Source organism: Podarcis filfolensis (genome assembly GCF_964270895.1).
Source record: "Podarcis filfolensis genome assembly, chromosome: 3".
Lineage (NCBI taxonomy): Eukaryota > Metazoa > Chordata > Lepidosauria > Squamata > Lacertidae > Podarcis > Podarcis filfolensis.
The window spans coordinates 118,391,431-118,418,649 of record NC_139606.1 but is presented as its reverse complement, the minus strand read 5'-3'; the positions used below and the strand labels follow the sequence as shown (position 1 = coordinate 118,418,649).

Below are 27,219 nucleotides of genomic sequence, written 5' to 3'. Positions count from 1 at the left end.
AACCAGAGCGCACGGAAATCCCGCTTACCTTCCCGCCAGAGAGGTACCTATTTATCTACTTGCACTTTGACATGCTTTTGAACTGCTAGGTTGGCAGGAGCTGGGACAGAGCAATGGGAGCTCACCCCATCACGGGGATTTGAACCGCCGGCCTTCTGATTGGCAAGCCCAAGAGGCTCAGTGGTTTAGACCACAGAGTGTCCCATATTGCTATACACAAGGTGGCAGCAACAAAATATACAATATACAACAAAGAACACACATCTTGTAACAATCTGATCCAATACAAAATGTCATAATGAAACCTAACTTTAAAATGGAATGACTTACACCAAATAAAGTAATAGTCAATAATCTAGTAGAATATAACAGTACCCAATAAAATTAACTCTCAAAACATCAGCAAATAGTAATTGAACTGGAATTCACTCTTAACAACTACAATAAATAATCACTAAACTGTGATCAACAAAAATAACTGCAAGTCACAGTGCCTAAAATACCATTATACATACAAACCCATGTAAAAGGATCATATTCATAGTGGTTTAAGAACACGCTATGATTTTCATTTTTGCAAATAATAGCTTTGCAGCAGTTTCTCCATTATGAACCATGCCAACCTGCAGGCTTAAGTCACAGAACACAGGAAGATCTTAGTGGTGTGGGCTGGTTGGTTGTTTTTTTTAAGAACTGTGCGCTTCCACATAGTGAGATCTTCCATTCCCCTCTCCCCACCCCACCCCTAGGTGCATCACCCCACACCGCTCCCCGATGTTGGGATTCCATTCCACCTTTTGCTGCAGACATGGGATTGTTGCGTGCCACATGTCTGTTTACATTCCAGCACAGATTGCTGGCGTAAGCGGAACGTCCACTCTGTACAGCTGTTGTTTTTATGCTCTCCGAGAAGATGGCAAGGAGAGACAACATGTTTCCTTGTCCTGATTTATGTAAAATAAATGCGTAGTTTTAGTATGTATCTACAGCCTCAAGCCTCTTCTGTCGCGCAGTATACACTGCTGAGTAAAGTGTGCTCAAGTCTGCAAGCTTGAGTCGCTGATGTACATCGGAGCAGAGGTTGATGAATCTTCGCAGCGGCAAGGCTGAGAGGGAGACGTTTCAGCTGGGACTGAGCCAGCTGGCCTTTCGACCCTGAGATGCCAACACCCCTGACCCCGGGGGGCTTACCTGCTCTCTTGGAATCGTTCCTCATCATATTTGTCGAAGATGTGCTCCCAGGCCACGATGTTGACCACTCCCACCGAACCGGTAATCATGAGCATCAGGGTGAGCTTGACCATGTGGCTGACTTGCACCAGCATGATGGTCGCGATGAGCGCCAATACGGTGATGTAGCTGTAGTACTTGGGGTTCTCCACGCAGCCCCCGTCTAGCAGTGCCTGCATCGTGCTGTTGTAAAAGGTGTCTTTGTAATACTGCTGGCAGCTGAGCTGCAGAGGCAGAAACAGCAGATTAGGGTTGGGCGGTATCTGGTTTTCAACATCACGATATATCGCCAGCTAACTATCACGATATAATGGTATATCACAGTCTGAAATAAGGATGGAGCTTGTTTTCAACATCACGATATATCGCCAGCTGGCCATTGTGATATACTGGTACTGGAAATAAGGATGGAGCTTGTTTTCAACATCACAATATATCACCAGCTAAACATTGTGATATACTGGTATATCGTGATGTCTGAAATAAGGATGGAGCTTGTTTTCAACATCACAATATATCACCAGCTAAACATTGTGATATACTGGTATATCGTGATGTCTGAAATAAGGATGGAGCTGGTTTTCAACATCACAATTTATCACCAGCTAAACATCGTGATATGCCAGTATATCACAATGGATGGAGCTGGTTTTCGACATTGTGATATATCTCCAGCTGAACATCGCGATATATTGGTATATCACGATGTCTAAAATAGGGACGGTGCTATATAGAGGCATGGGCTGGCTTCACGGTTTTCCCCACATTGTGATTTTTGCAACACACACAAAGCATGATTCACAATATATTGCCGGTTCAAAAATCACGAAACCAATACTGTATCACGATATGGACTTCAAACTGGTTTTGGGTGATATAGCAATATATCACCCAGCCCTACGGCAGTTGAGTTGTTGCTGCTGTTATTGTTGTTCCTTTATTTATGTCCTGCCTTTCCTCCAGAACTGGGACTCGAGGCAGCTTGCAACGTTTTCAAACCAACACAGATAAAACACACATAGCTAAAAACTTAACAGAAGATTGCTGTTTAGAAGTAATGAAACTATCTATGGAATTAAAACGTATCTATCAAAATAAATCAGTTCCCCAAAGCCTGCCAAAATAAAACCATCTCCATCAGACACAACAGAAACTGGTGCTTGTTCCGTTTCAGCCACTGACCTTCCTCACCTGCCCAATCTCTGGCAAAGGAAAGCATTCATCTCAGAGAGAACGATGAATCTCACTCAGTAAGTTTGTCGAAATTATCACTTTAATTCTTCCTGCTGGGAAACTTGTGGGTGGAGTAGCTGGCTTTTAGGAGAACTAGATGATTCTTCTTACACTCTTCCAGGTATTCTTGCTTTCTTAAAAAACGGAATTCGCTCAAATCTACCCACTCACCCACCTGCTTCCTTAGTGCTATAATTCTTATAAATAAACTCTTCCTGCTGAATTTGCACAAACCAACCCATTGGAAACAGATTTCTCAGGGAGATTTGTTTTAAGATCCCTAGCCACCAGAGGGTGAAAAAGAGTCAGAACACTGTCATTCTGAGGGCTGAGAAAAAAAATATGATGGTTTTCTCTCGGGTCACAACGTTTAAATCAACATCATGCCACTTTAAGCAGCCACGGCTTTCCCACCACCCCCAAAGGATTCTGGGAGATGTAGTCGGTTAAAGGAGCCGAGAGTTGTTCCCCTCACAGAGCCACAATTCCCAGAGTGGTTTAACAACCAATCCCTCTTCTTGGGGAACTTTGGGAAATGTACCTCTTAGAAGGGAAAACGGATCTCCCAGCATTCATCAAAAGATCTCAGAGCGCTTTGCAAGAATCCCAAGGCCTGGTTGAAGAGGAACATCTTCGCGTGGCGTCTAAGGTGTACAGTGGTACCTCTGGATGCAAACAGGATCCGTTCTGGAGCCCTGTTCGCATCCTGAGTAGAACGTAACATGCGACTGCGTGGGCTGTGTTTTGCCACTTCTGCGCATGACGTCATTTTTAACATCTGCACATGGCATGAGCAGCGAAACCTGGAAGTAACGCGTTCCATTACTTCCAGGTCACCACAGAGTGTAACTTAAAAACGCTCAACCTGAAGCATATTCAACCCGAGGTATGACTGTATAGTGAAAGCACCTGGGAAACCTCCCTGGGGAGAGCATCCCACAAGCAGGGAGCCACCACAGAAAAGGCCAGCTCTCGTGTTGCTGCCCTCCAGACCCCTCACAGAGGAGGGACACAAAGAAGGGCCTTAGATGATGATTTCAGGGTCCGGGACACTTGCTCTTCCAACCCCTCAACCAATCTCTCTCTCCTCGTCCATTTCGCCCAACTACTATGATCGTTCACCATCTCTGTCAACCACACATTAAAGGTGGGGGGGGGGTAGAGTGTGCTCAGACGCATGGAGATTTCCTTGTGTTAACGGAGAAATCTGAGGGCTCCCTCGGACAAAAACCAAGGACACCAGCCAGGAATACCAGAGCAAAACAGCAGCCAGTAGGCTTGGTCTTTATTGAAGACTGTCGCGACAGGACTCCCACCTGCCACAAGGTGGAACAAGATGGAAGCCCCGAACAAAAGAGCCCCCAAACTTTTATTAGCTGCTAATCCCCATGTTACACCCCCCCCCAAAACTACATCACTCATACATCATGGTTACATCATGAGAGGTCTGGTGGCAGTAATCTGAGCATCCTGGACCCTGCCCCATGGTTCTCCTTGCCCTCCACCAAACACCCATCAAGTGTAACAAAAGAGATCTTTACATTTCCCTGTTTCCCAGCCAAGTTAATCACACCCTTTTGTCTTCATCTGGGTTTGTTATTTCTGGAATGGCTACCTGTCTGGCACTCAGGTACCAGGATGCCAGGAATTATCACTCAGGCAGAGGGGCTGCTGAGTAGCTGAGCTCACATGTCTATATGAATTTCTGAAGTTTTGCCAGTGAGCCAGTACACAGATACATTTATCAGTGAATTCTTACATTTGGTATCTTGCAGCAAAGGCCCTTTGAATTGATAGGAAGAAACTGTGATGAAGTGTTTTGTGGGGACTGATTTTGGTAGTGGGCTGCATTTGTGTGATATCTGCTGGAGGGGCAACCCCCCCTAACCTATACATAAATCCCTGCAACACTTGTGTTGTGTTTTCCTCTTTCTTTCTTTCTTTCTTTCTTTCTTTCTTTCTTTCTTTGCAAAGAGAGATCAGAGCTCTCTCCCTCCCCATCAATCCACCCCACAGCGCCCAAAGGCTTTCTTAAAGCTCCTCAAGGTCTCCCAGCGTGTAAATGGCAGTGCCTCCGTATCAGCCGCGTCAGCCGGGAAGGGTTCAAGGTCTGGCCAATTATTAACAGGTTCTAAAAATAAACCGGCCGCAGCTGGCCTTCTGCTAATTTCCCTTAATGATCTGCAGCGCACAGCTCTGCAAACCAGAAGCGGGAGAGTTCACAGGGATGTCAGGAAAAAGAGGGGAGGGGAGGGCGGTGATGGGGAGACTTCGGGCCCATGAGGACTCCCTCCCCAATGGACCCTCTGCGTGTTCAGGGCTAGAGTCGAGGTGGCACAGAGTTCCACCCAGAAGAGAAGAAAAGAAATAAAGGAAACTCAAATGGCCTTCCAATTTTCCATCGGCCGATTACGTTTAAAAAAAGTTATTTAAGACATTCACGTGCATCTTCTCCACTTTCTGTTAAGCAATATTTCTTTTGAAACCAAGTGTCTCAAAACCATGCATTTCCTTTTCCCACGAAAAGGCAACCCAGTGCCCTCCAGATGTTTTGTGGGATCAAGGACTGTGGTCCAAATCACCCGGAAGTCACCCAGATGGGGACAGCTGTCCTTGTAGCACAGATGACCATTACAGTGGACGCTCAGGTTGCGAACATTATCCGTGCGGGATGCACGTTCTCAATCCACAGCGTTCGCAACCCGCAGCGGTGCGTCTGTGCATGCGCAGGTTGCGATTCGGCACTTCTGTGCATGCGTGACCCCCGAAACCCGGAAGTAACCTGTTCTGGTACTTCCAGGTTTCGGCATGGCCTTAACCCAAAAAATGGCAATCTGAAGCGTCTGTAACCCGAGGTATGACTGTACTTTTGTCCAACTGCAGTCAGAAAGCTGCCGGTAGGAGTGTGGCTGCCCCACCCCAGGACACAACGCTTTTAGCATAATGCCATATTTTGGAAACAACAGCACTGGCTTGCCTTCAGTGCTAAGCGAGACATTCGCACATCCCAGAACGACTCTTTTCACTGTGCAGACAGTGGCTCTTCCGCAAGATTCGCTTACCATGTCTACGATGTTTGCCATGGTGAGGATGAAAATGGCAGACATGGCCCAGGTGTTCCTGGCCCACCTCGTTCTGTCGATCCACGTGGAAAAAGCCACAAGCTTCTTAGGGAAAACCTGTAGGGAGAGGAAGGCATTCAAAGCAGAGCTGGAGGAGAAGCCCTTTCTCGGACCCAGGGCCATGCCCCACAGGGGTTGGGCTAGATGACCCCTGGTACCCCCCCCCCACACACAACCTGGGGGCATACCACACCTTCCCAAAATATGTTCCAGAGGGCCGGAAGCACCCCTAGAATTAATAATAATAATAATAATAGTTTATTATTTATACCCCGCTCCCATCTGGCTGGGTTTCCCCAGCCACTCTGGGCGGCTCCCAACAGAATATTCAAAACACAATAAAACATCAAACATTAAAAACTTCCCTAAACAGGGCTGCCTTCAGATGTCTTTTAAAAGTCAGATAGTTGCTTATTTCCTTGACATCTGATGGGAGGGCATCTCACAGGGCGGGCACCACCACCAAGAAGGCCCTCCGCCTGGGTCCCTGTAACTTCACTTCTCACAGGGAGGGAACTGCCAGAAGGCCCTCGGTGCTGGACCTCAGTGTCCGGGCAGAACGATGGGGGTGGAGACGCTCCTTCAGGTATACAGGACCGAGGCCGTTTAGGGCTTTAAAGGTCAGCACCAACGCTTTGAATTGTGCTTGGAAAGGTACTGGGAGCCAATGTAGGTCTTTCAAGACCGGTGTTATATGGTCTTGGCAGCCGCTCCCAGTCACCAGTCTAGCTGCCGCGTTCTGGATTAGTTGCAGTTTCCGGGTCACCTTCAAAGGTAGCCCCACGTAGAGAGTGTTGCAGTAGTCCAAGCGGGAGATAACTAAAGCATGAACACGTGTGCGAGAGGATAGGGGAGTTGATAGTGCTCATGGGACACATTACTCAGCGCTAATTCGGATACAACACAATGGAAGCACATTTCCCCCAGGCTGAGCCCTGGGGAAGCATGGAGCCCCAGTGCAGAAGGATTTGCTTGGGGCGCAGGAGTCTTATTTCCCCACAAGTCCACCCTGAGTTCCATTGCAAGAAAGGGCACGATATACATTTGATGGATGCATTTGAGTAATGACTGCACATTCTGTGTGCGTGTGTTTGTGTGTGTGTGTTGAGAGGGGAGGGGAGGGGAGAGTCATTGTGGGGAGAGACCCTTACCCTGGGAAAGATGGCAGCCAGAGAGCAGAGGGTAAGGATGAGCAGCAAAACCTCCCCGACAACGAAGGTCACATAATTTGTCATCAGCCTGAAAGGCAGGAAGAAAAAGAGAAAGGCAAAATGGAAGTCAAGGATCCATTGCTCTACACAGACCTAAGAGGCAGCAGAATTCTCGGCTGGAAAATAAATAAATCTAAAAGCATACAATGAAAGGCAGTGTGGTGCAGTGGTTAGCCACTGGGTCAATAAACAGCCAGCGTCATGTGACCTCCCCATGAACTTTGAATGCTCTGCAAAGAGGGCCATCTGGAGAAAACCAGCCTACGGTCGCTCATTGTCTTAAGATGGAACGTGGGTGGAAAGAGCAGATCTTCCCATCAGCCTCTCGCAGATGTTCCGCAGGCTTCAGGGCTGCCCCTGAGATTTCCAGGGTTAAGGGGGTCTCTAGAGAGTCTGCTTTCTCCAGCATTCATCCCAGCTTTCTTGCAGAAACCTGGTGCAGGGGACAGGGACAGAAAAATTGCAGCAGAGGAAATCCCATTCTCCCCCCCCCCCATTTTTTTCTGAGTCCCTCACCCTCCTTGATTCTGAAAAAAGGGGGGGAATGAGAGAAAATGCCCCCCCCATATTTCCAGTTTTTCCCCAGCTCTTCACATCTCTACACAAAGCTTACCAGAGGTTTTTTAATATTCAGTGTTTGAACATATTAAATATTATTATTAATAATAATAGTAAATTTTATTTATATCCCGGCTTCCCCAGCCAAGACCAGGCTCAGGGCGGCTAGCACCCAATATAAAACAATTGATCGAAATACAACTTAAATAACAAGATTAAAATACAACATTAAAACATTAAAATGCAGCCTCCTTATATTAAACATCCATCCTGATTTGCTTGGGGGTGTTTATAGGGCTTCCCATTGTTCATCCCACATTCCTAAAGGTTTTTTGTGTGTTTGTGTGTTGGTGAATTTGTTACACTCGAGCAACAGGGTGGATTGATCCACTTTCTTATTTTTGTTATCATTTTATTTTGTGTGTGTACACATGCACACACACACACACAGAGAGAAATGGTTTACAATGATCATGCAAACCTACGGCAGGCACTCGAATCCTTCCTGCGAAACACTGACAGTCTAGAAGCACCAAAAGGAACACGTGATGGTTGACCCTCTAGCTTTGACACCCATGTCATATTTGACCAAGCTGCACTCACTGTGGATCAATGAAGATCTCCACGACGGCGGTGAAGAAGAGGACGACGCAGGAACAGCTGAAGGCCGCCCCGCTCTGCTTCTCCTTTTCCACGGAGTACCGGGTCTCCATCTCGGGGTCGATGAAGCGCATGGAGAGTCGATAGGTGGATCTGCCCTTCATTCTGCCAGAAACAAGAGACGTGTGGAGAACTTAGGATTCCTAGAAGGTCTGCAGGACAGCTATGTCCCACCTCCACTGCTGCCAGAGGCAGCATCCCTGTTGCTGGAAATCTTACAGGTGAGTCCTGTTGCTCTCAGGTCCTGCTTGTCGGCTTCCATAGGCATGCGGCTGGCCATTGTAAGACCAGGATTCTACCCTAGATGGACCATCCTTCTACAGGTGAAACTTGAAAAATTAGAATATCGTGGAAAAGTTCATTTATTTCAACTTAAAAGGTAAAACTAATATATGAGATAGACTCATGACATGCAAAGCAAGATACGTCAAGCCTTTGTTATGATTGTGATGACTACGGTGTACAGCTGATGAAAACCCCAAATTAACAATCTCAGACAATGTCATGAGTCTATCTCATATATTAGTTTCACCCTTTAAGTTGAATTACTGAAATAAATGAACTTTTCCACGATATTCTAATTTTTCAAGTTTCACCTGTATGTCCTCGGGCAGGAGAAGAGTCCTCAGGTCCACTGTACAGCCGCCTCATGCAAAATCACACCATGGCTCACCTAGATCAGTGCTACATACTCTGACTGGCAGTGGTCTTCTTCACCCACCGAGGTGCACTCTCCCCTGGTCTCCCAAGACAGACAGATGCCAGCCAACCAGGTTATCTAAGGCATTTTTCCATTGTCTCCTATCTGAGCCTTCCACATGAAGAACAAGGCTTTCAAGGACTGCTATCCCTGATGGCTATGCTCTACACCCCATCGTTTCCCAAACTTGGGTCTCCATCTGTTGTTTGACTACAACTCCCATCATCCCTAGCTAGCAAGACCAGTGGTCGGGGATGATGGGAGTTGTAGTCCAACAAGAGCTGCAGACCCGAGTTTTGGGAACCCTGGTCTACCTCCACTGCTGGAGACAGCAATGCTTCCGCCTGCCGGTTGGGGAGGGGAGAGGCCTCTTGCGTTGAGGTCCTGGTTGCAGGTTTCCCTTGGGAGAATCTGGCTGGCCACAGGATGCTGGACCAGGTGGGACACTGGTCTGGCCTCCAGGCTTCTTTCTGGTGCCCTGATTCCTGAGAACCTCAGGTTTCCATTTTCCAAAATGGTAAATCAGGTATTTGCTCCCAGGACTGTTGGGATGCATCCGAGGGAACAGGGGCAACTGGCAGGCCCCCAGCTGGCTCCAGCCCACCGGCTGGTTTCCAGGCAAACTCCAGTCCTCGGTTCTGCATCAATCAGTGACTCAAGAGCTTCAGAAGCCTTTCAGAAGCTGAGCCCGCAAGCCAGCAGAGATAACAAACTCCTCGCAATGGAAGGGCGGACAGAGGCATATGTAAAGCATATTTACAAGCAGTTTTTTCGGCATTGATCAGGACAAAGTAAACATGTCTGCTCTCCTTCATGTCCAAGCAAGAAGCAGCAGCATAAGGTAAAAGCTATACACAAACGGAAGTTCCCAGCAAGCTGTGCTGGAATGTAAACAGACATGTGACATGCAACAACTCCACACATCTGTTTAGGTGGAACAGAACATCAATATCCTAACAGGGATGTGGTCTGAGGACACACAACTGCATTGCCTTGCCAATGCTAAGCCTGGGTGGAAGACAGCTCAAGAACCACCTTGGGTTCCACGATGGAAGAAAGGTGGCAGGTCTAAAGGTCTAAAAACCCTAACAGAAAATAGCCAAGGACTTCTGTATATGGGCACTAACCCGGTTCCCTCCAGCTGCTTTCGACCACAACTTCCTCCAACCCCCAAACACACCAGACACGCTCCAAGGTGTGGGGAGGAGGAGAGACTTACGCCTGCACCGACTCTCTCTCCAACAAGGCCTCGTTCAGCAGCTTGTTGAGCTCCTGTTCGTTCTCAGAGGCGTCCACCACCCTCTCGGCCAGGTCACGCAAGCGCAGGCGCCGTCGCGGGTTGGGGAAGGAGGGGTTCACCACCTGAGCAGAAGGGAAGAGGCAGTTTGGTGCAGTGGTTAGGCTAGGGCCTGGGGTTCAAATTCCGACTCAAATCACAAAGAACGCTGGGTGAGCTTAGGCTGGTCACTTCCTCTCAGCCTAACCTACCTCACAGTGCACACCACCCTAAGTTCCTTGCAGGAAAGACAGCACATAAATTTCATGTTTTGAAAAGGGAATGCAAATGTAAAATCTCACACCAGGGGCCAGGAAGTGTGTGGGGTGTGTGTGTGTGTGCAGAGATAGCTCTTGGCCAAGGAGTTCTAGAAATGCATTTTCCTTCAACAGGGGAGCAGGGAAGGTGAGTGTTGATTAAGCCATCCTAGACTGAGGGCAAGATGCAAGCAAGTGAAACAAAAACAAGAGAAGCCTTTCCTCCTGTAAATCCATCCCGAAGTTTCTCTGTCTGCTCTACATCTATTTGCTTTTTGCTTCAGCTCAGGATCTTCATCACTGGTACTGCACACAGAGTTCCACATCCCAAGGTTCACTTAAAACAAAGCCAAGTTTCTAGCCCTCAAGACTGGAAATAATAATAATAATGGTCAGTTCCTGGTGAAATCTCACAACGCTTTTGACACCCCTTTGGGATGCTTTTCTCCCCAAAGATGCCTGCAGGGTCCTCAACTATCAAAGGCTTTAAAAAAACAAATAAATCCCCAGATATTCCAGCATATTCAGTGGCTGGTGTGCAGCTCCTTGAGGCTCCCATTGAATTTTGTCATCTTTTTTACGGCTCTGTGGCTCCATTATTTTTATGATAGTCATTATTGATCTTTGTAAGCCAGTCTGGGAACCTCTCTCAGCTGAAGGGAGAGGGAAACGTGCTTCGAACAAACAGACGAACAACTTGTGCTTTTACATTTGTAAAAAGGTGTGCATCGCCTCAGGCGATTTCTGTTGTGCGCTGGAGGGGAGCAACTGGTTAGGTATGCCCAGCTGTGCAAATTTTCTCAATATCCTGAGAGGCAAATCAAAACAAAAAATTATGGAAAAGTGGGATAGATATAAAACGTATGTTCAAAAATACAGTAAAGGTTCACTATCTATGCTAGCATTTGATTGACGTTGGAGTGAGACAGAGTTGAGAAATAAGACTAAGAGCACATATTGATATAGGAATGGATTAGATAAAATGTAAAGAAATATACAATAATAAGAGTACATTCATTTGTAAAAAAAGGAATATACAACGGGATGGACAGGAAGTCTAGTGTGTTGGTATGTATATGATTGAGGGAATTGTTGGTATGTATATGATTGAGGGAATTGTTTTTGTTTTGTATTTTCTTTTTCTTTTTTTGTTTCATTTTCTTTCTAGGTCTATAAAATTTGTATATAATTTTTGTATACATGTTGGAAATCATATTATAGTAAGTCCTGTAATGTAATATGACGTTTACCAATGTAATATAAGAATGTTAACAAATAAATAAAATGCAAATTCAAAAATAAATAAATTCTCAATTTCCATGTGCTTTCCTTGGGGAAAGCATTTGAGTGGTGCGTTCTGGCCCTGCGGCTCTTTCTCGGCCTTCCCCAGCCCCATCGTACCCTGGTGTCCGACTCCTCGGCCTCGTCGGGGGTCGTGCAAGTGGTGTTGATGCTCCCGTTGCACTCCTTGGTGTTGATCAGCTGCGGCGACTCGCTGTGCGAGGAAGAGACGGACAGCTTCTGCAGAGAGAAACAAAGGAGGTCCAAGGCAGGGAATAGAGAGGAGCTCCTGAGGCCAGTGGCGGAACAAGCTGATTGGGCGCCTGGGGGCGGCGCATGTGCCCTGCGCCCAGGGGTGGAGCCAGGTGCCCGTGGGGGCGGGGCCAGGAGCCCGTGGGGGCGGGGCCAGCCACCACGGGGCGGAGCAAGTCGGGGCAGGACGTTCCGCGGGGCTACAGAAGTGTCTGCCTGTCTCCTCCCACTCCCACCCAATTTCATTTGTTTATAATGAAATTGTATTCTAAAGTTTTATTTTGAATCGCATATGGGGGCTTTTCAGAGGGATGCTTCCTGTTTTTAAACTTCTATCGCATCCCCTTTCGCTTCTGATTTCTCTGAACTGAAAAGTCCCGAATGCTGCAATATTATTCTCGTACAGGAGTGGCTCCATCCCCTCCACCCATCATTCTGGCTCCCCTTTTCTGAACCTTAGTCCAAAATATCCGGAGAGCACCAGGTTGCCCAAGGCTGGCTTAACATTTTGATTTAATTTAATCATTTTAATCACAATGTCAGTAGCTGCCTTGGACCTTACTATATTTAGGAAAGTCAGTGTATAAACCAGGGGTCAGCAAACTTTTTCAGCTGGGGGCTGGTCCACTGTCCCTCAGACCTTGTGGGGGGCCGGACGATATTTTGAAAAAAAAATATGAACAAATTCCTATGCTCCACAAATAACCCAGAGATGCATTTTAAATAAAAGCACACATTCTACTCATGTAAAAACATGCTGATTCCCGGACTGTCTGCGGGCCGGATTGAGAAGGCGATTGGGCTGGATCCGGCCCCTGGCCGGGCCTTAGTTTGCCTACCCATGGTATAAACCTTTCACATAAACACTTACAGTGGTGCTTCCAGAGAATTTGCGCCTGTCCTTTGGGGGAGATAGGAAGCCCTGAACACATATTTTTTAGAAGTCCCTTTTACGATGAGGCACGTAGAGAAACCATTGACCCCCTACTGGTGAGGTTCGCTGACCTCCCAGTAAAGCAAAAATTCGATCTTCTCCTGTTAGGTAAAGACAACAAGGCGACCCAGATTGTCGCCAGATTCTGCACACAGATCTGTAGGCGCAGACCACCCCCGGATTCAATCTAGTTTGTTAAGAAAATTCCCAAATCCGGATCCACGGGCGACTTTGGGTCATTCCTCAAAGGTAGTCTATTTTAAAGTTTTTGTGTGTTTATATGCCCATCGCACTTTTAAACCTAAAATCCATTGCTGTGTGTTGTTTTAAATGTTTGTTTTGCTTTTGGGATTGTAGTTCCATTTGTGTTTCTCAAGCTGGTCTCTGACCGTAATAAATATCATGTCCCAGGGGTGCTTTTAAATGATTTTCCCCCCAAAAGCATTCTGTTCTCACAGTGGCCAACCAGATAGTTGTCTGAAACCTGCAAGCAGGATTCGAACCCAGAGCCCTCTGCCTTCCTGGGGTTTCCAGCAACCAATATTCAGAACAATTGTTGCCTTCAACTATAGAGGCAGGGCACAGCCTTCGTGGCTACCGGCTCTGAAATTTTGAGCACGGCACAAACAGAAGGCATCCTCTTTCACCCCGAGAGCAATCAGCCCACTGGGACAGGCTATTTAAATTCCCGGCTGAATGGAGAACTAGGCTTGTTAATCAACTATTGATCCTCAGTGCCCAAGTGGACTGGACTGGAAATGTAGAACATGAAGACAAACTAAGGCAGAGAAGCAGGCTCCTGCCATCAAATCCCTTTTCATTCGTTCACCTACAGCAGCAGCCTTCCCCAAGGACTACAACTCCCATCAGGAGTGCTGGCTGGCGCTAATGGGAGTTGTAGTCCAAAGCTATAACAAAGGCGGGATTTTTTCATCTCCACCAAGCTAAGCAGTTGGCTCCTTACCTCTCTCGCCTTGACCTTGCCACTGTGATCCACGCGACAGTCACCTCCAGACTAGATTATTGTAACTCGCTCTACGTGGGGCTGCCCTTGAGACTCACCCAGAAACTCCAGCGGGTGCAGAATGCCGCGGCGAGACTTTTTATGGGGTCTTTGCCGTGGGATCACATTCACCTGGTGCTATACCAGCTGCACTGGCTCCCAGTGGAGTACAGGATCAGGTTTAAGGTGCTGGTTTTAGCCTTTAAAGCCCTATACGGCCTAGGACCCTCGTACCTACGGGACCGCCTCTCCTGGTATGTCCCACAGAGGAACTTACGGTCTTCAAACAAAAACATCTTGGATGTCCCAGGCCACAGGGAGGTTAGGCTGGCCTCAACCAGAGCCAGGGCCTTTTCGGCCATGGCCCCAATCTGGTGGAACGCTCTGTCCCAAGAGACTAGGGCCCTGCGGGACTTGACATCTTTCCACAGGGCCTGCAAGACAGAGCTGTTCCACCAGGCCTTTGGCCAAGGAACAGTCTGACCCCCTCTTTCTGTAATCCTCATAGAACTCTAGCCCAATGGTTGCCATTAATTTGATTCTGAATTGATTTTAGAATGTATTTCAATTAATTGACTGTGATTTTATGTAAACTGTGCTATTTTTATTGTTGTTAGCCGCTGTGAGCCTGGCTTTGTCTGGGGAGGGCGGGATATAAATAAATTATTATTATTATTATTATTATTATTATTATTATTATTAAAGATCCAAAGGGCACCAGCTTGGGAAAGACTTGTAACATAAACGTCCGATTCGCCAACCAGCCCAGTTCTGGTGCAAGAAAATGACAGCAAGGCTGATCTTCCATCACCCTTGCTTTGCAATGGGTCGTAGAGCTGAAAGGGGGAGCCAAGGGTCATCTAGTCCAACCCGCTATAATGGATAAATCTCAGCTTTCTCAGTGTTCTGGGCAGGGTTTGCCAACATGGTGCTCTCCAGGTTTTATCGGACCACAACCCTTGGCCATGCTGGCTGGGGCTGATGGGAGTCCGGCAAGAGATGGAGGGCACCACATTGGCTACTCCCCAATCTACTGTAACGTAGGAACCGGAATGCCAGGATCAGAGATTCTTAGAGGACTGGAGTAAATATATGAACTATCTGAAAAGTAATTGTGATGAACAGATTACGCTAGCAGAATTGCAAGAAGTTTTGTAAGGTGTATTATCTGAAATGTTACAAGAAAGACTATGAAAAGAATTATTCGTTAAGGACAACTAAATGCAATATAGAAATTAAGACATGCAGAATAAGTGATAAAGAACGGAAAATCATCAGAGGTGTTGATATTGTATAAGATGAGAAGATATGTTGTATGATTGTTGGAACTGATATGTTAAAAAATCAATAAAAATGTATATATATTTTTTAAAAAAGGAACCGGAAGGCCGGACCCCAGAGCACTGCAAGGCCAAACTTCCTTTGCCTCCGCCAGATCCATGCGGTGCCAGCCCTAACGTTGGGCAAATGGGACATCTGTCCCTGCAGGCCAAGAACACTCACCACACCGTTGATCCCGTTCTTGAGCGGCTTGTTGGTCACCACTATGAGGTAGGTGACGATCCCCTTCTCCTTCAGGTATTCGCAGCGGGCCCCGCCGTCTCCCGGCTCCACCTCAAACTCCCCCTTCAGGCAGTCCATGGTGCTCTGAGAAATGTGCACACGCCTGTAAGGGCCACATCAAAAACAAGGCGGTCATTGCCAAGGACAGAGGTCAGAGATAACGGAAGGGGGGAACTGCAGGAAAAGCCAGAGCATGGCTGGGGAACCTCTGTGGTACTCTAGATGTCGTTGGACTACAAATCCCATCATCCCTTGGCCATGGGTGGCTGGTGCTGATAGGAATTGTATTACAGTTGTAAACTGCTTTGATGTCTGTTTGTTTTTTAATGAAATTGTGGTATACAAAAATTCAAAGAATCACAGAACTGTAGAGTTGGAAGGGACCCTAAAGGTTCTCTAGTCTAACCCCTTGCAATGCAGGAATCTCAACTAAAGCATCCATGGCAGAAGGCCACCCAACCTATTGTTGGTTGTCAAACAGCTCTTACCATCAGAAAGTTCTTCCTGACGTTTAGTTGGGCTCTCTTTTATTGTAACTTGAATCCATTGGTTTGGGTCCGACCCTCCGGAGCAGTTTACTCCCGCTACCATATGACAGTCCTTAAGATATTTGAAGATGGCTCTCCAATCTCCTCTCAGTCTCCTCTTTTCCAGGCTAAACATCCCCGATTCCGTCAAACATTCCTCATAAAGCTCGCTTTCCAGACTCTTCTCCTGGTATGCCCCGCAGAGGACCTTAAGGTCCACAAATAACAACACTTTGGAGGTCCCAAGTCACAAGGTGGTTAGATTGGTCTCAACTAGGGCCAGGGCCTTTTCAGTACTGGCCCCGACTTGGTGGAACGCTCTGTCACAAGAGACTAGGACCCTACGGGACTTGACATCTTTCCGCAGGGCCTGCAAGACAGAGCTGTTCCGCCTGGCCTTTGGTTTGGACTCAGTCTGACCCTTCTGTTTCCCTCCCCTTATGGTTTTGATCTATGGGCTACTTTTAAAATGAGGCTGCATTTTAAATTGCATTCTAACCTGTATTTTAAATTGGCTCCCCCCCCCCCAATTATGTTTTTACTGTGATTTTACCGGTGTTAGCCGCCCTGAGCCCTGCTCTGGCTGGGGAGGGCGGGGTATAAATAAAATTTATTATTATTAGAGTGGTACCTCGGGTTAAGTACTTAATTCATTCCAGAGGTCCGTTCTTAACCTGAAACTGTTCTTAACCTGAAGCACCACTTAAGCTATTGGGGCCTCCCGCTGCCGCTGCACCGCCAGAGAACGATTTCTGTTCTCATCCTGAAGCAAAGTTCTTAAGCCGGGGTACTATTTCTGGGTTAGTGGAGTCTGTAACCTGAAGCATATGTAACCTGAAGTGTATGTAACCCGAGGTACCACTGTATTATTATCATCTCAGCTGCCCTTGTCTGCCCAACTTTCCAGCTTGTCGATATCCTCCTTAAATTGTGGTGCCCAGAACTGGACACAGTTCATTGTTAATACGTAAAGGAATTGAATAGGATAAACACCTGGATGGCACACAGTCTCCAGCTCTGAAATAGTGCCACGAAGGTTAACAGAAGGAGAGGAGGAGGACGTAATCTGACCAGCTCCCATGCTTGGCTCCATCATTTTACTTTTTAGCTGTCAAGCAGCGATGGTGCAACAGAACTCCCCAAATCCGGCCTTCACAGAAGCCACAGCTGGCCAGACCTTTAGCATTTCAGGGCTGTGGAGGTGGTACTGCAATTTCTAAATAAAGCCCAGATAGCGCTATTAATAGCCAAGCCCCTTTGCCTCCAAAGCAGACGCACGAAAGGCCCTCGCCATTGACCCTCTCAGAATGATGAACATTCATTAGCTCCTTTTTGCTTCTCGGCTGGCTGCGTTTCACTCTTTGGCCTGATCCTTGCCCCGAAGCAACAATTTCTGACAGCTTACGAGCACACATTTATTTGTGCTTCGTAGCAACTGCAAGGAGGGAGGGGAAAACACGGCCGAGTAGACAGCCCCAGCGCAAGAGAGCTAGGGAGCCAGAGGCCTCCAGAGGTTGCTGCGCTCCAGATCCCATCAGCCCCTGCCAGCATGGCCAATGGTCACAGATGATAGGAGTTGTAGTCCAGAGAAACACAGTTCTTCACCCCTGTTCTAGAGCCAGCACGGAAGATCAACGTGCAAAACAACACGTTCCACATACCGTATTTTTTGCTCTATAAGACTCACTTTTTCCCTCCTAAAAAGTAAAGGGAAATGTGTGTGCGTCTTATGGAGCGAATGCAGGCTGCGCAGCTATCCCAGAAGCCAGAACAGCAAGAGGGATTGCTGCTTTCGCTGCGCAGCGATCCCTCTTGCTGTTCTGGCTTCTGAGATTCAGAATATTTTTTTTCTTGTTTTCCTCCTCCAAAAACTAGGTGCATCTTGTGGTCTGGTGCATCTTACAGAGCGAAAAATACGGTATAATGGGGAAGCGGTAAAAAAACCCCCCATGTATCTGAAAATGATGTATAGATGGTACTTAACCCCTGTAAAACTAGCAAAGATTTATCATAAGAGTGATAATCTATGTTGGAAATGTAAAGAAAAAGAAGGTACTTTTTACCATACGTGGTGGACTTGTCCCAAGGTGAAAGACTTCTGGGAAAAGATTTATAATGAATTGAAAAAAATGTTGAAATATACATTTATTAAGAAACTAGAGGCCTTTCTTCTTGGAATAATAGGTTTGGAATTGCCCAAGACAGATGTTAGATTGTTTTTGTATGCCACAACTGCTGCTAGAATTTTGCTGGCCAAAAATTGGAAATCACAAGAAGTACCAACAGTGGAGGAATGGCAGATGAAGATGATGGACTTTTCAGAGCTAGCCGACCTGACCGGAAGAGTCCACGACCAGAAGGAGGAGGAGTATCAAGAGGAATGGAAGAAATTTAAAGACTATTTAGTTAAATATGTTAAGATAACATAAATAGAATTACTTGCGAGTATCAAATCGACCTAGGATTTAAATATGTAATGTTGTAGAATACTATGGATAAAAGTTAAAATGAAAAGAAAGAAAGATGTTAATTGGACTAAGTAAATTTTATGTAAAATTAGTTTTGGAAAACTGCTGCAATTATTTATATGGAAACTCAGCCAGGGGGAGTCGAGGAAGTCATCTAACAATGTTAACAAAAGCAGAATTTCTATAGTTAGGATGTTTGTTTGTTTGTTCTTTGGATGTTTTCTTTTTATGTTTGATGATATGTTTGTTTTAAAATTTGGAAAATTTAATTAAAAAAGATTTGAAAAAACAAAAACAAAACCCGTGTATCTGTATGTTGAGTTCTCCTCCTCGCCTTGCCTTCTTTTTTAAAAAATATATTTTATTAGCTTTTGACACAAAACTTATTCAATTATTCAATTCACTTTCAGTGAATAATTTCTTCCATTTTGACTTCCCCTCCTTACGTCCACGATGTTCCTGTTGTCTTCCTTGACATGACGCCGTAACTGCTGTTTATTTTCTATTGTATTACAACTTATTTTACAACAATTTATTCTCCTTCCCTTGCCTATTATTCAAATCCTCCTCGCTACAGCTCATTCTCCTGCGCAGGCAGAATGGGGTGAGATGTCTGGTCTTCCTGCTAAATACCTGAACCAGTAAAATGCTTAATATCCTGCAGATTACCGTATTTTTTGCTCTATAAGACTCACTTTTTCCCTCCTAAAAAGTAAGGGGAAATGTGTGTGCGTCTTATGGAGCGAATGAAGGCTGCGCAGCTATCCCAGAAGCCAGAACAGCAAGAGGGATTGCTGCTTTCACTGCACAGTTGTTGTTCTGGCTTCAGAATATTTTCTTTCTTGTTTTCCTCCTCCAAAAACTAGGTGCGTCTTGTGGTCTGGTGTGGTCTTATAGAGCGAAAAATACGGTAATCCTTCCGACTCTGTGCTTTTAGCTTTGTGGGGTGGTTGCAGCAGGTAAATGAGAACTATAGCTTTCATTTGGCTATAGTTGTCCCCCAAAAAAGTCCCCCCCCCCAAAAAAATAGTCTGCTTGCAACAAGTTTTTGAGGTAGGTTAAGATGACTGGCCAAAGGTCACCCAGTGGATGTCATAGCTGGGGGTTTAAACCTGGGGGGTTTCTGCTGTCCAACCCACTAGACCACAATGGCTGTTAATGAAAAGAAACACGATTCTCTCTGTATTTCCTATTTCTTTTGTCCTCTCTTCTTTCTCGCCTGCTGGAATGATTTCCATATATATATATAAATTTTCTGTTTCACAATTTAGAGTATTCATTTAAACAACCTTAAAATAGTTCCCTTCTTCTCTTTCCATGGTTCATTTTGCATGTCATAAATCCCTGCATATTTTACATAAACAAAACCACAGAGCCTAGGGCTTGCCAATCAGAAAGTCGGCAGTTCGAATCCCCGTGACGGGGTGAGCTCCTGTTGCTCGGTCCCTGCTCCTGCCAACCTAGCAGTTCGAAAGCACGTCGAAGTGCAAGTAGATAAAATAGGTACCGCTCTGGCAGGAAGGTAAACGGCGTTTCCGTGCACTGCTCTGGTTCGCCAGAAGCGGCTTAGTCCTGCTGGCCACAAGACCCGGAAAAACTTTCTGCGGACAAACGCCGGCTCCCTCGGCCAGTAAAGTGAGATGAGCGCCACAACCCCAGAGTCACCTTGGACTAGATTTAACGTCCAGTGATCCTCTACCTTTACCTTTAAACCATTTAGTATTCCATTATTACATCCATCAAAACTTATCTACACTGTTGAATTTTCTTAATGCTGTCAACATTTAAAAATATACACAATTTCCCCCCATATATTTAATAAACATTTTCCAATCTTTTTTAAACGTATGTTCTCCTTGTTCTCTTATTCTATATGTTAGGTCCACAAGCTGAGCATATTCCATCAGTTTAAGTTGCCATTCTTCTTTGGTTGGGACTTTGCTCGTTTTCCATTTTTGGGCTAGCAAAACACGGGCCGCAGTAGTGGCATACATAAATAACCTTTTCAGACACTTGGGGATTTCCGTCTGAATTATCCCCAACGAAAAGGACTCTGGTCGTTGTTTTTTTGGAAAAGTGCTTTTAAACATTTTTTTCAATTCATTATGAATTGTCTCCCAATACTCTTTTACCCTTTTACAAGTCCACCACATATGAAAGAACATACCCCTCAACCTCATTGCATCTCCAGCACTTATCTGATTCAGTCTTATACATCTTAGCAAACCTAAGATGCTGGAATGGTTCCCATCCCAGACACAGGACATCGCCCCAGAAGGTTCTCACCCTGGGATGCCGCCTGCCTCCATCTTATTTGCCACCGTCACGTCTGTGGACCACACATCGTACTGCCAGCGCTTCTGGCCGAGGACCCCACCCAGGACGGTGCCGCTGTGGACTCCCACGCGCATGTCCACGTCTGTTTTGGTCTTCTCTCGGACGTACCTGGGGAAGAAGGAGCCCATGATGACAACGAACACATAATTCAGTTCTTGAGAAACAAAAATCTGCCCCCAGCAGCTCACAGACAACCAGCAAGCATGTTGTATTATTTTATTGTTGTTAGCCGCCCTGAGCCCGGCTTCGGCTGGGGAGGGCGGGATATAAATAAAATTTATAATTTATTATTATGTGTTTATCATTCCTTTGGCTGCTTCGCCTGTACACTTTTAAAAGTTTCAAAGGCAAGTTGCTTTAAATTGTTGTCAATATGCTTTTTATTAAAGATTTTCTTAGGTTACCAAAGTCCCCTATCCTATACCCTTTTAAAATGTGGGGGGTTTATTGGGGGGGTTGTTTTTATTTTGATTGTATATTTTGTGGTTTCATATTTTGGTTTTGTTATGTGAACTGCCCTGAGACCTCCGGGTATAGGACAGTATATAAATTCAAATAATAATCATTAACAACAACAACAACACACTTTGTCTCTCTTTTCAGATCATGAAGTTCCATTCAATATGACACTTTAAATGTTGTATACAATATAAGGTATAGGGAGAAGAGAAGGGGGTGGCAAACTTGCCCTCTTTTCCATAGTGTATGTGCAAGGTTTGTGTGTCAGCATCACACGGATAGGCTCTCTTTCTTTTCATTTATTAGCTTTCAGTGAGAGGGGCTGGGGGCCCCAGGGCATGGTTAGTTGCCTTCAGCTGACTGCAGTGAGGCTTGTTTACGTGTGTGTTGCGGGAGGTAGGTTGGCTGTTGGATCAAGTTAGCCATATTGATTTGTATGCTGTTGGTGTGTTCTGGTTGTCTTGGTTAATATGGTTATAATGCTGCAACCTGCTCTGGGACATTAGGGTGAAGGGCAGCTGATAGGGAAATAAACAGATTTACAGATAGATAGATAGATAGATAGATGATAGATTGATTGATAGATAGATAGATAGATAGATAGATAGATACGTAGGTAGGTAGGTAGATGATAGATAGATCGTTCTGCCCGGACACTGAGGTCCAGCTCCGAGGGCCTTCTGGCGGTTCCCTCATTGCGAGAAGCCAAGTTACAGGGAAGCAGGCAGAGGGCCTTCTCGGTAGTGGCACCCGCCCTGTGGAACACCCTCCCGCCAGATGTCAAAGAGAAGAACAACTACCAGACTTTTAGAAGACATCTGAAGGCAGCCCTGTTTAGGGAAGCTTTTAATGTTTGATGTATTACAGTATTTTAATATTTTGTTGGAAGCCGCCCAGAGTGGCTGGGGAAGCTCAGCCAGATGGGCGGGGTATAAATAATAAATTATTATTATATATTATTACAGATGATAGATGATAGATACTTAAGTAGGTAGGTAGATAGATAGAAATGATAGATAGATGATAGATGATAGATGATGATAGATACATGATAGATAGATAGATAGAGAGATAGATAGAAATAGAAAGAAAGAAAGATGATAGAGAGATAGAGATAAGATAGATGATAGATGATAGATAGATATAGATGAGAGAGTGATTAGACAGATAGATAGATGATAGAGAAAGAGAGAGAGAGATAATGATGATTAGATGAAGAAGAATCATTGCGCTTAATAGGAAAAACACACAACCCTCGTGTTTGACTTTTAAAAAATGACTTTGAGCCAAAAATTTGGAAACTTGCGCAGCAGGCCTGAAGAGGCACATCTAACTCATTCCCCCAAGAGGCAGGGATGGCCACAAATCCATGGAAGAGGAAAGGGCTATCGATGGCTCCTAGCCAGGAGGACTCTGCTCTGCCTCCACAGCTGGAGGAAACAACGCTTCTGAAACCCAGTTGCTGGAAACCGCATGAGGGAAGAGAGTTGCCACTGTCAGAATAGAATGCTGGACTCGATGGGCCAATGACCGATCCAGCAGGTTTATATTGTGTCCTTAAGAAGACATCTCTATTAGATCTGGACAAGGGGTGTGAGATGTTGCCACCAAACATCAGATCTGAGTTTCCAAAAAACAGAGCTGAGCAGCCCACCACTCCTCTCTCCCTTCTTGCACGCCTGGAATTTAAACGACTGTCCCTTGTTTCTATAAACGAGCTACTAAGCCAGCTTTCACTGCTATCCCCTGGTAATTTTCCATAAACATTAAGAGCTTTCCGTCCCTGAGACCAAGTTTTGTTTTAGAAAAATGAGGAGGAATAATTAGCGGGAGAGGGAGATTGTTTAGTGATAAACTCTGTGGGTGGAAAGAAGATGTGTCGAGAAAGGTCTACATATAAATCCATATAAAAGCTCACAGCTCAGAAGCAGCCAGGCATTAATAAGAGGAACCATTTTGGGCCTGGGGGACGCATTCCCTTCTGGACAAACTTTGTAGGAGCCACATGCCAATGTCTGGAGTGAGAGACAAAAGTGGGTGGAGCGACAAAAGCCATTTTTCCCCTTAGGAGGCCAGTTTCTACTCTTACATTCACACATCCCTTTCTCTGCTCCCTCCAGGTGAGCAAGGGGCAGCGTGTGGCCTGGGGAGAGGGGCCTGGTGGTTGTCCCAAGGGCCACGTAGAGAGCCCTGGAGAGTTGCATTTGGGCCGTCTCTTTAGGAGAAGAACCACAAGGTGCGAGAATCCTGGCTTGAGTCAGGGAAGGAAGAATACTTGCCTAGTTCAAGGAAGGCAGGGAAGGGCAGGGAGGTGGCCCAAAGATCCTAACCCATCAGAGAAATATTACAGGCAAGTCCAAGCCTCTGGGAGATCCGTACACACCAGAGGAAGCAGCCAAATTTGGGGCTGCAAATCTCTGATCCCACAGATTTCAGGAAAGAGCAGGAAAAGTGCCCCAGGAGAACCATCTCACCAATGGATCTTTAAAACAAAATTTTTTTTTTCCTTCCAGTAGCACCTTAAAGACCAACTAAGTTAGTTCTTGGTATGAGCTTTCGTGTGCATGCACACTTCTTCAGATACCATTCTTCAGATGCATGCACACGAAAGCTCATACCAAGAACTAACTTAGTTGGTCTTTAAGGTGCTACTGGAAGGAAAAAAAATTTTTTGTTTTGACTATGGCAGACCAACACGGCTACCTATCTGTCAATGGATCTTTGTGGAAGGAAGGAAGGAAGGAAGGAAGGGAGGGAGGGAGGGAGGGAGGGAGGGAGAAATGATTCCTCCAAATCATAGAGCTGAAGGGACCACGAGGGTGTGGGATGTAATCCACTGGGAGCAGTCAAGTACAACATTCCTTGTTTTCCTAGAGTGGCATGCAAGGGAATGTTTGGTCCAGCCAGTCGAAACTTCCTGTTCCTCCTGGCCTGAAGCATCCTTCCTCTTGCATGTGACTAGTAGGTGGGCGTGACCTTTCTAGACCTGGTAAAAGGCAAAGTCACACTGCTACCTTCCTCTTTTTGACCTTCCTGTTCGTCCTGCCTGCTTCCTGCATCACCTGGACTGTACTTCTGGCTCCCACAGCAGTTCCCCAGGTTATCTCCCATATGGGGTAGACCTATTTGTACATGTTTGTAACTTTAAGCCTAAAGCCCGCCTTCAGAGATCACACTGTGCTCTGCCTGATTGCGAGTAAAACTACTTTTTGTTACTTATGAATAGGACTGTGGTGTCTTTATTCTTTTAGGAGGATTCAAAAGGGGTCTTACCAGGAAGATTAGAACATAGCTCAATCTGGACCAACCAGACTGAATTGCTTATTGTCTTAAGAAACTCACATGAGTTTGCAACCAGCTTTCTTCTGCGTAAGAAGGGGAATGCACTCTGCTAAGTGAAGAAACTTGCTAGTGCAAGTTAGGAAGGATATTAATAAACAATATATCCTCTCCTACCACCTTTAACATTCCCACATAGGGTCATCTAGTCTCATGCTCTACCGGCTGAGCTATTGCAGGTCCATGACCTGTTTACTGAGCATTCATCCGGCTTTGCTTTCGCAAAGCTTAGGCAGAGGCTTTGTCAGGAGCTCGTCCTACACTCGAGTAGGACCCTGGCAGAGACACATGCCCGACTGGCATGTTCTCTCCCTCTTGGTCGATCATTCGGGAGCTTCAAACACTTTCTCCTGCCCGAACATCAAAGCGACCGATGCCAACAGACATCAGCACACTTAGGGATCCGCAGAGTCTTCACAGTTTGCTTAACAACTCAGCATTTTGGGTAATCTACTTTATTTACATATAAACACACACGGAGCACTGCAACATGGCTCCCTCTCTCTCTAGCATCAGACAGCAAAGAGAAAGGACAAAGGACAATAGTCCCACTTCACGGAACACAGTAACACAAACATCCTGTCTCCATCACTTCCCACTCTGTGGAGTCAAAACATACACCGTCATGTGATAGACAACAATCCCATGACTGCAATCACGGAGCAGGAATTCTAACAGATTACACCTGGTCTTTATTGAGCATTCATGCTGATGTGGTTATGGGGATAACCAAATGCCTGTAGGTCAGAGTCTGCTGGAAGCATCAAGGGCTTATAAGACAAAGATGTTGCTTAAGTATCCTTGCCTTCTCAACACTTTTGCAGGGAATGTCCTTTGCCTTTCTGGCAGGAACAAGGATGTGTGTGGTTTTTAAAAACTACTCTTGGAATGTTTTGAACGTGTATCATTTGCATCATTATTGCATTTGTGTGTTTATTCCTGGGATCCACCTTGGGAGCCCTTTGGACTGGAAGACGGAATATAAATAAACATAACATAACAACATAACATGTGTTCATCTTGCATTCCACCTTGTGGGGTGTTCAAACGTCTTTCCACCACTCCTCCATTCATCCCACACTTTCCCCTGCACTTAGCCACCACTTTCCAAACAGTAAAAAAGCTTATTAAAAGAAAAGAAAGAAGTGGATTTGTTGGGATGGTGTGATAGAGCCTTCAAATGTGCTTTGATTGGGCCAGCCTAACATTCCAGCATGCCTCCAGATCCCACTCGTGAAATACCAACACTCCTTCCAGAGAAAGGAAGGAAGCCGTGGATGGAAAATGGCAAGAGTTAAGAGCCACAAAAATACTGGAACAGCAGGCAGGAATTGCTTACGAAATAGTTGACGGATTATGCCAAAAATGACCGGAAGAATCAGAAATCAGGAAGACCAGAATTTTAAATAGGAATGGGGGAAATTCACAATTTACCTTAAAAACCATTGTAAACAGTTAAAATCGTTAGTAGGATTTGAATAACGCTTGTAGTTTAATGATGAACTTTGGATATAACGGAGATGTGAAAGATTCGGACTATTATTATAAAAGATGCAGGAGGAAATGATTAATAATAGGACCCACAAAAGGGAGGAGAGAGGTCCAGGGGATTCTTTGGGATCTTGTTTTTATGATGTATGTTTGTGATTGTAAAATGTTCATTTGAAAACCAGATAAATGAATGTATTAATAGGAACGCTTACGAAATCGCCTCCACCATAGCAAGGCCCATCAGGATAGAACAGACGGCATGGTCCTCTCGGTAATCGGGCAGGCCACAGATGCAGTAGTAGCAGTCTCCCAGGATCTTGATACGCAGCTGGTGGTATTTCTGGAAGAGCAGGAAAGGGAAAAGGAAAAGGAAAGGAAGTAATTACAACAGTGGAGGGTTGCCAGGACATAATGTAGAAATCTGCCTCATGGAAAGCGTAATGCTGGTGGTCAACAAAAGAGGTTTAAAGGTGTCATGGGCTTTGAAGGCACTCGAATTCAGGACGCAAGGGAGAAACATGCTAAGAGGAAGGCACACTTGGCAAATGCACACCGTGATCAACTCCTGCCCGGAAACCTATGTCCCTACTGTGGAAGGACACATAGCTGTAAACTTACAGATTTGAAAATAAGGCACCAGCAGCCTCGAAAATAAGGGATCAGCAGCCAAAATAAGGGATTTTCCAAGCACAGGTATGTTCACCTTCTGAGCCCCTCCAAGCCAAAGGCAGAAAGCCCAGCCAGCAGCCAAACGAAGCCTCAAGAGGTGGTTCCCACAACGCAGCAACCCGGCAAAGGGGATGCAGCAAGGAAAACCACTGTCACCTCTCCGCTGGGAAGCGCTGAGCAAAGGCGTGTCCCCAGGCAACGCGTCCGATTTGATTGGCATGTGTTATGCAAGCTCCACCCCCCAGGCGTTCTTAGACTCCTTATTGGGTGAGCAACGCAGCCAAGCAACACAGCTGGAGCCTCCCTCCTCCCTGGCCGGCAGGGAGGGAGGGAGAGAAGCTGCTTCCTTTGAAACCCGGGGAATTTAAGGGACATCATCAATAAGGGACAGCAGCAGGACATGGCACTGGGATAAGGGACTTTCCCGCCAAATAAAGGACGGTTGACAGCTATGGAAGGACGTGTGGGTCCAGAATTGGCCTCCACAGTCACTTATGGACTCATTGTTAAAACTGTGTTTATGGAAGACAATCTTCCTCAGCTACGAGTGATCGCCAAAGAAGAAGAGGAGAATCCTGGAATTGTAGAGCTGGAAGAGACAGCAAGAATCATCTAGTCCAACTCCCTGCAATGCAAGAATATGCAGCTG

General features: G+C 45.8%; 1 protein-coding gene across 1 annotated transcript in view; it reads right to left on the bottom strand.

The window, feature by feature from the left end:
- Nucleotides 1-27,219, bottom strand: part of ADCY3 (adenylate cyclase 3) — a 106,060-nt gene that overhangs the window by 7,946 nt on the left and 70,895 nt on the right. Inside the window, exons 6-14 of the mRNA XM_083604961.1 lie at nt 26,114-26,241; nt 20,562-20,720; nt 15,221-15,383; nt 11,649-11,768; nt 9,934-10,076; nt 7,958-8,119; nt 6,737-6,824; nt 5,526-5,642; nt 1,192-1,454 (exon numbers count right to left, since the gene is read on the bottom strand). Coding sequence (XP_083461087.1) covers nt 1,192-1,454; nt 5,526-5,642; nt 6,737-6,824; nt 7,958-8,119; nt 9,934-10,076; nt 11,649-11,768; nt 15,221-15,383; nt 20,562-20,720; nt 26,114-26,241 — 1,343 coding nt within the window. The remainder of the gene's footprint in view (nt 1-1,191; nt 1,455-5,525; nt 5,643-6,736; nt 6,825-7,957; nt 8,120-9,933; nt 10,077-11,648; nt 11,769-15,220; nt 15,384-20,561; nt 20,721-26,113; nt 26,242-27,219) is intronic.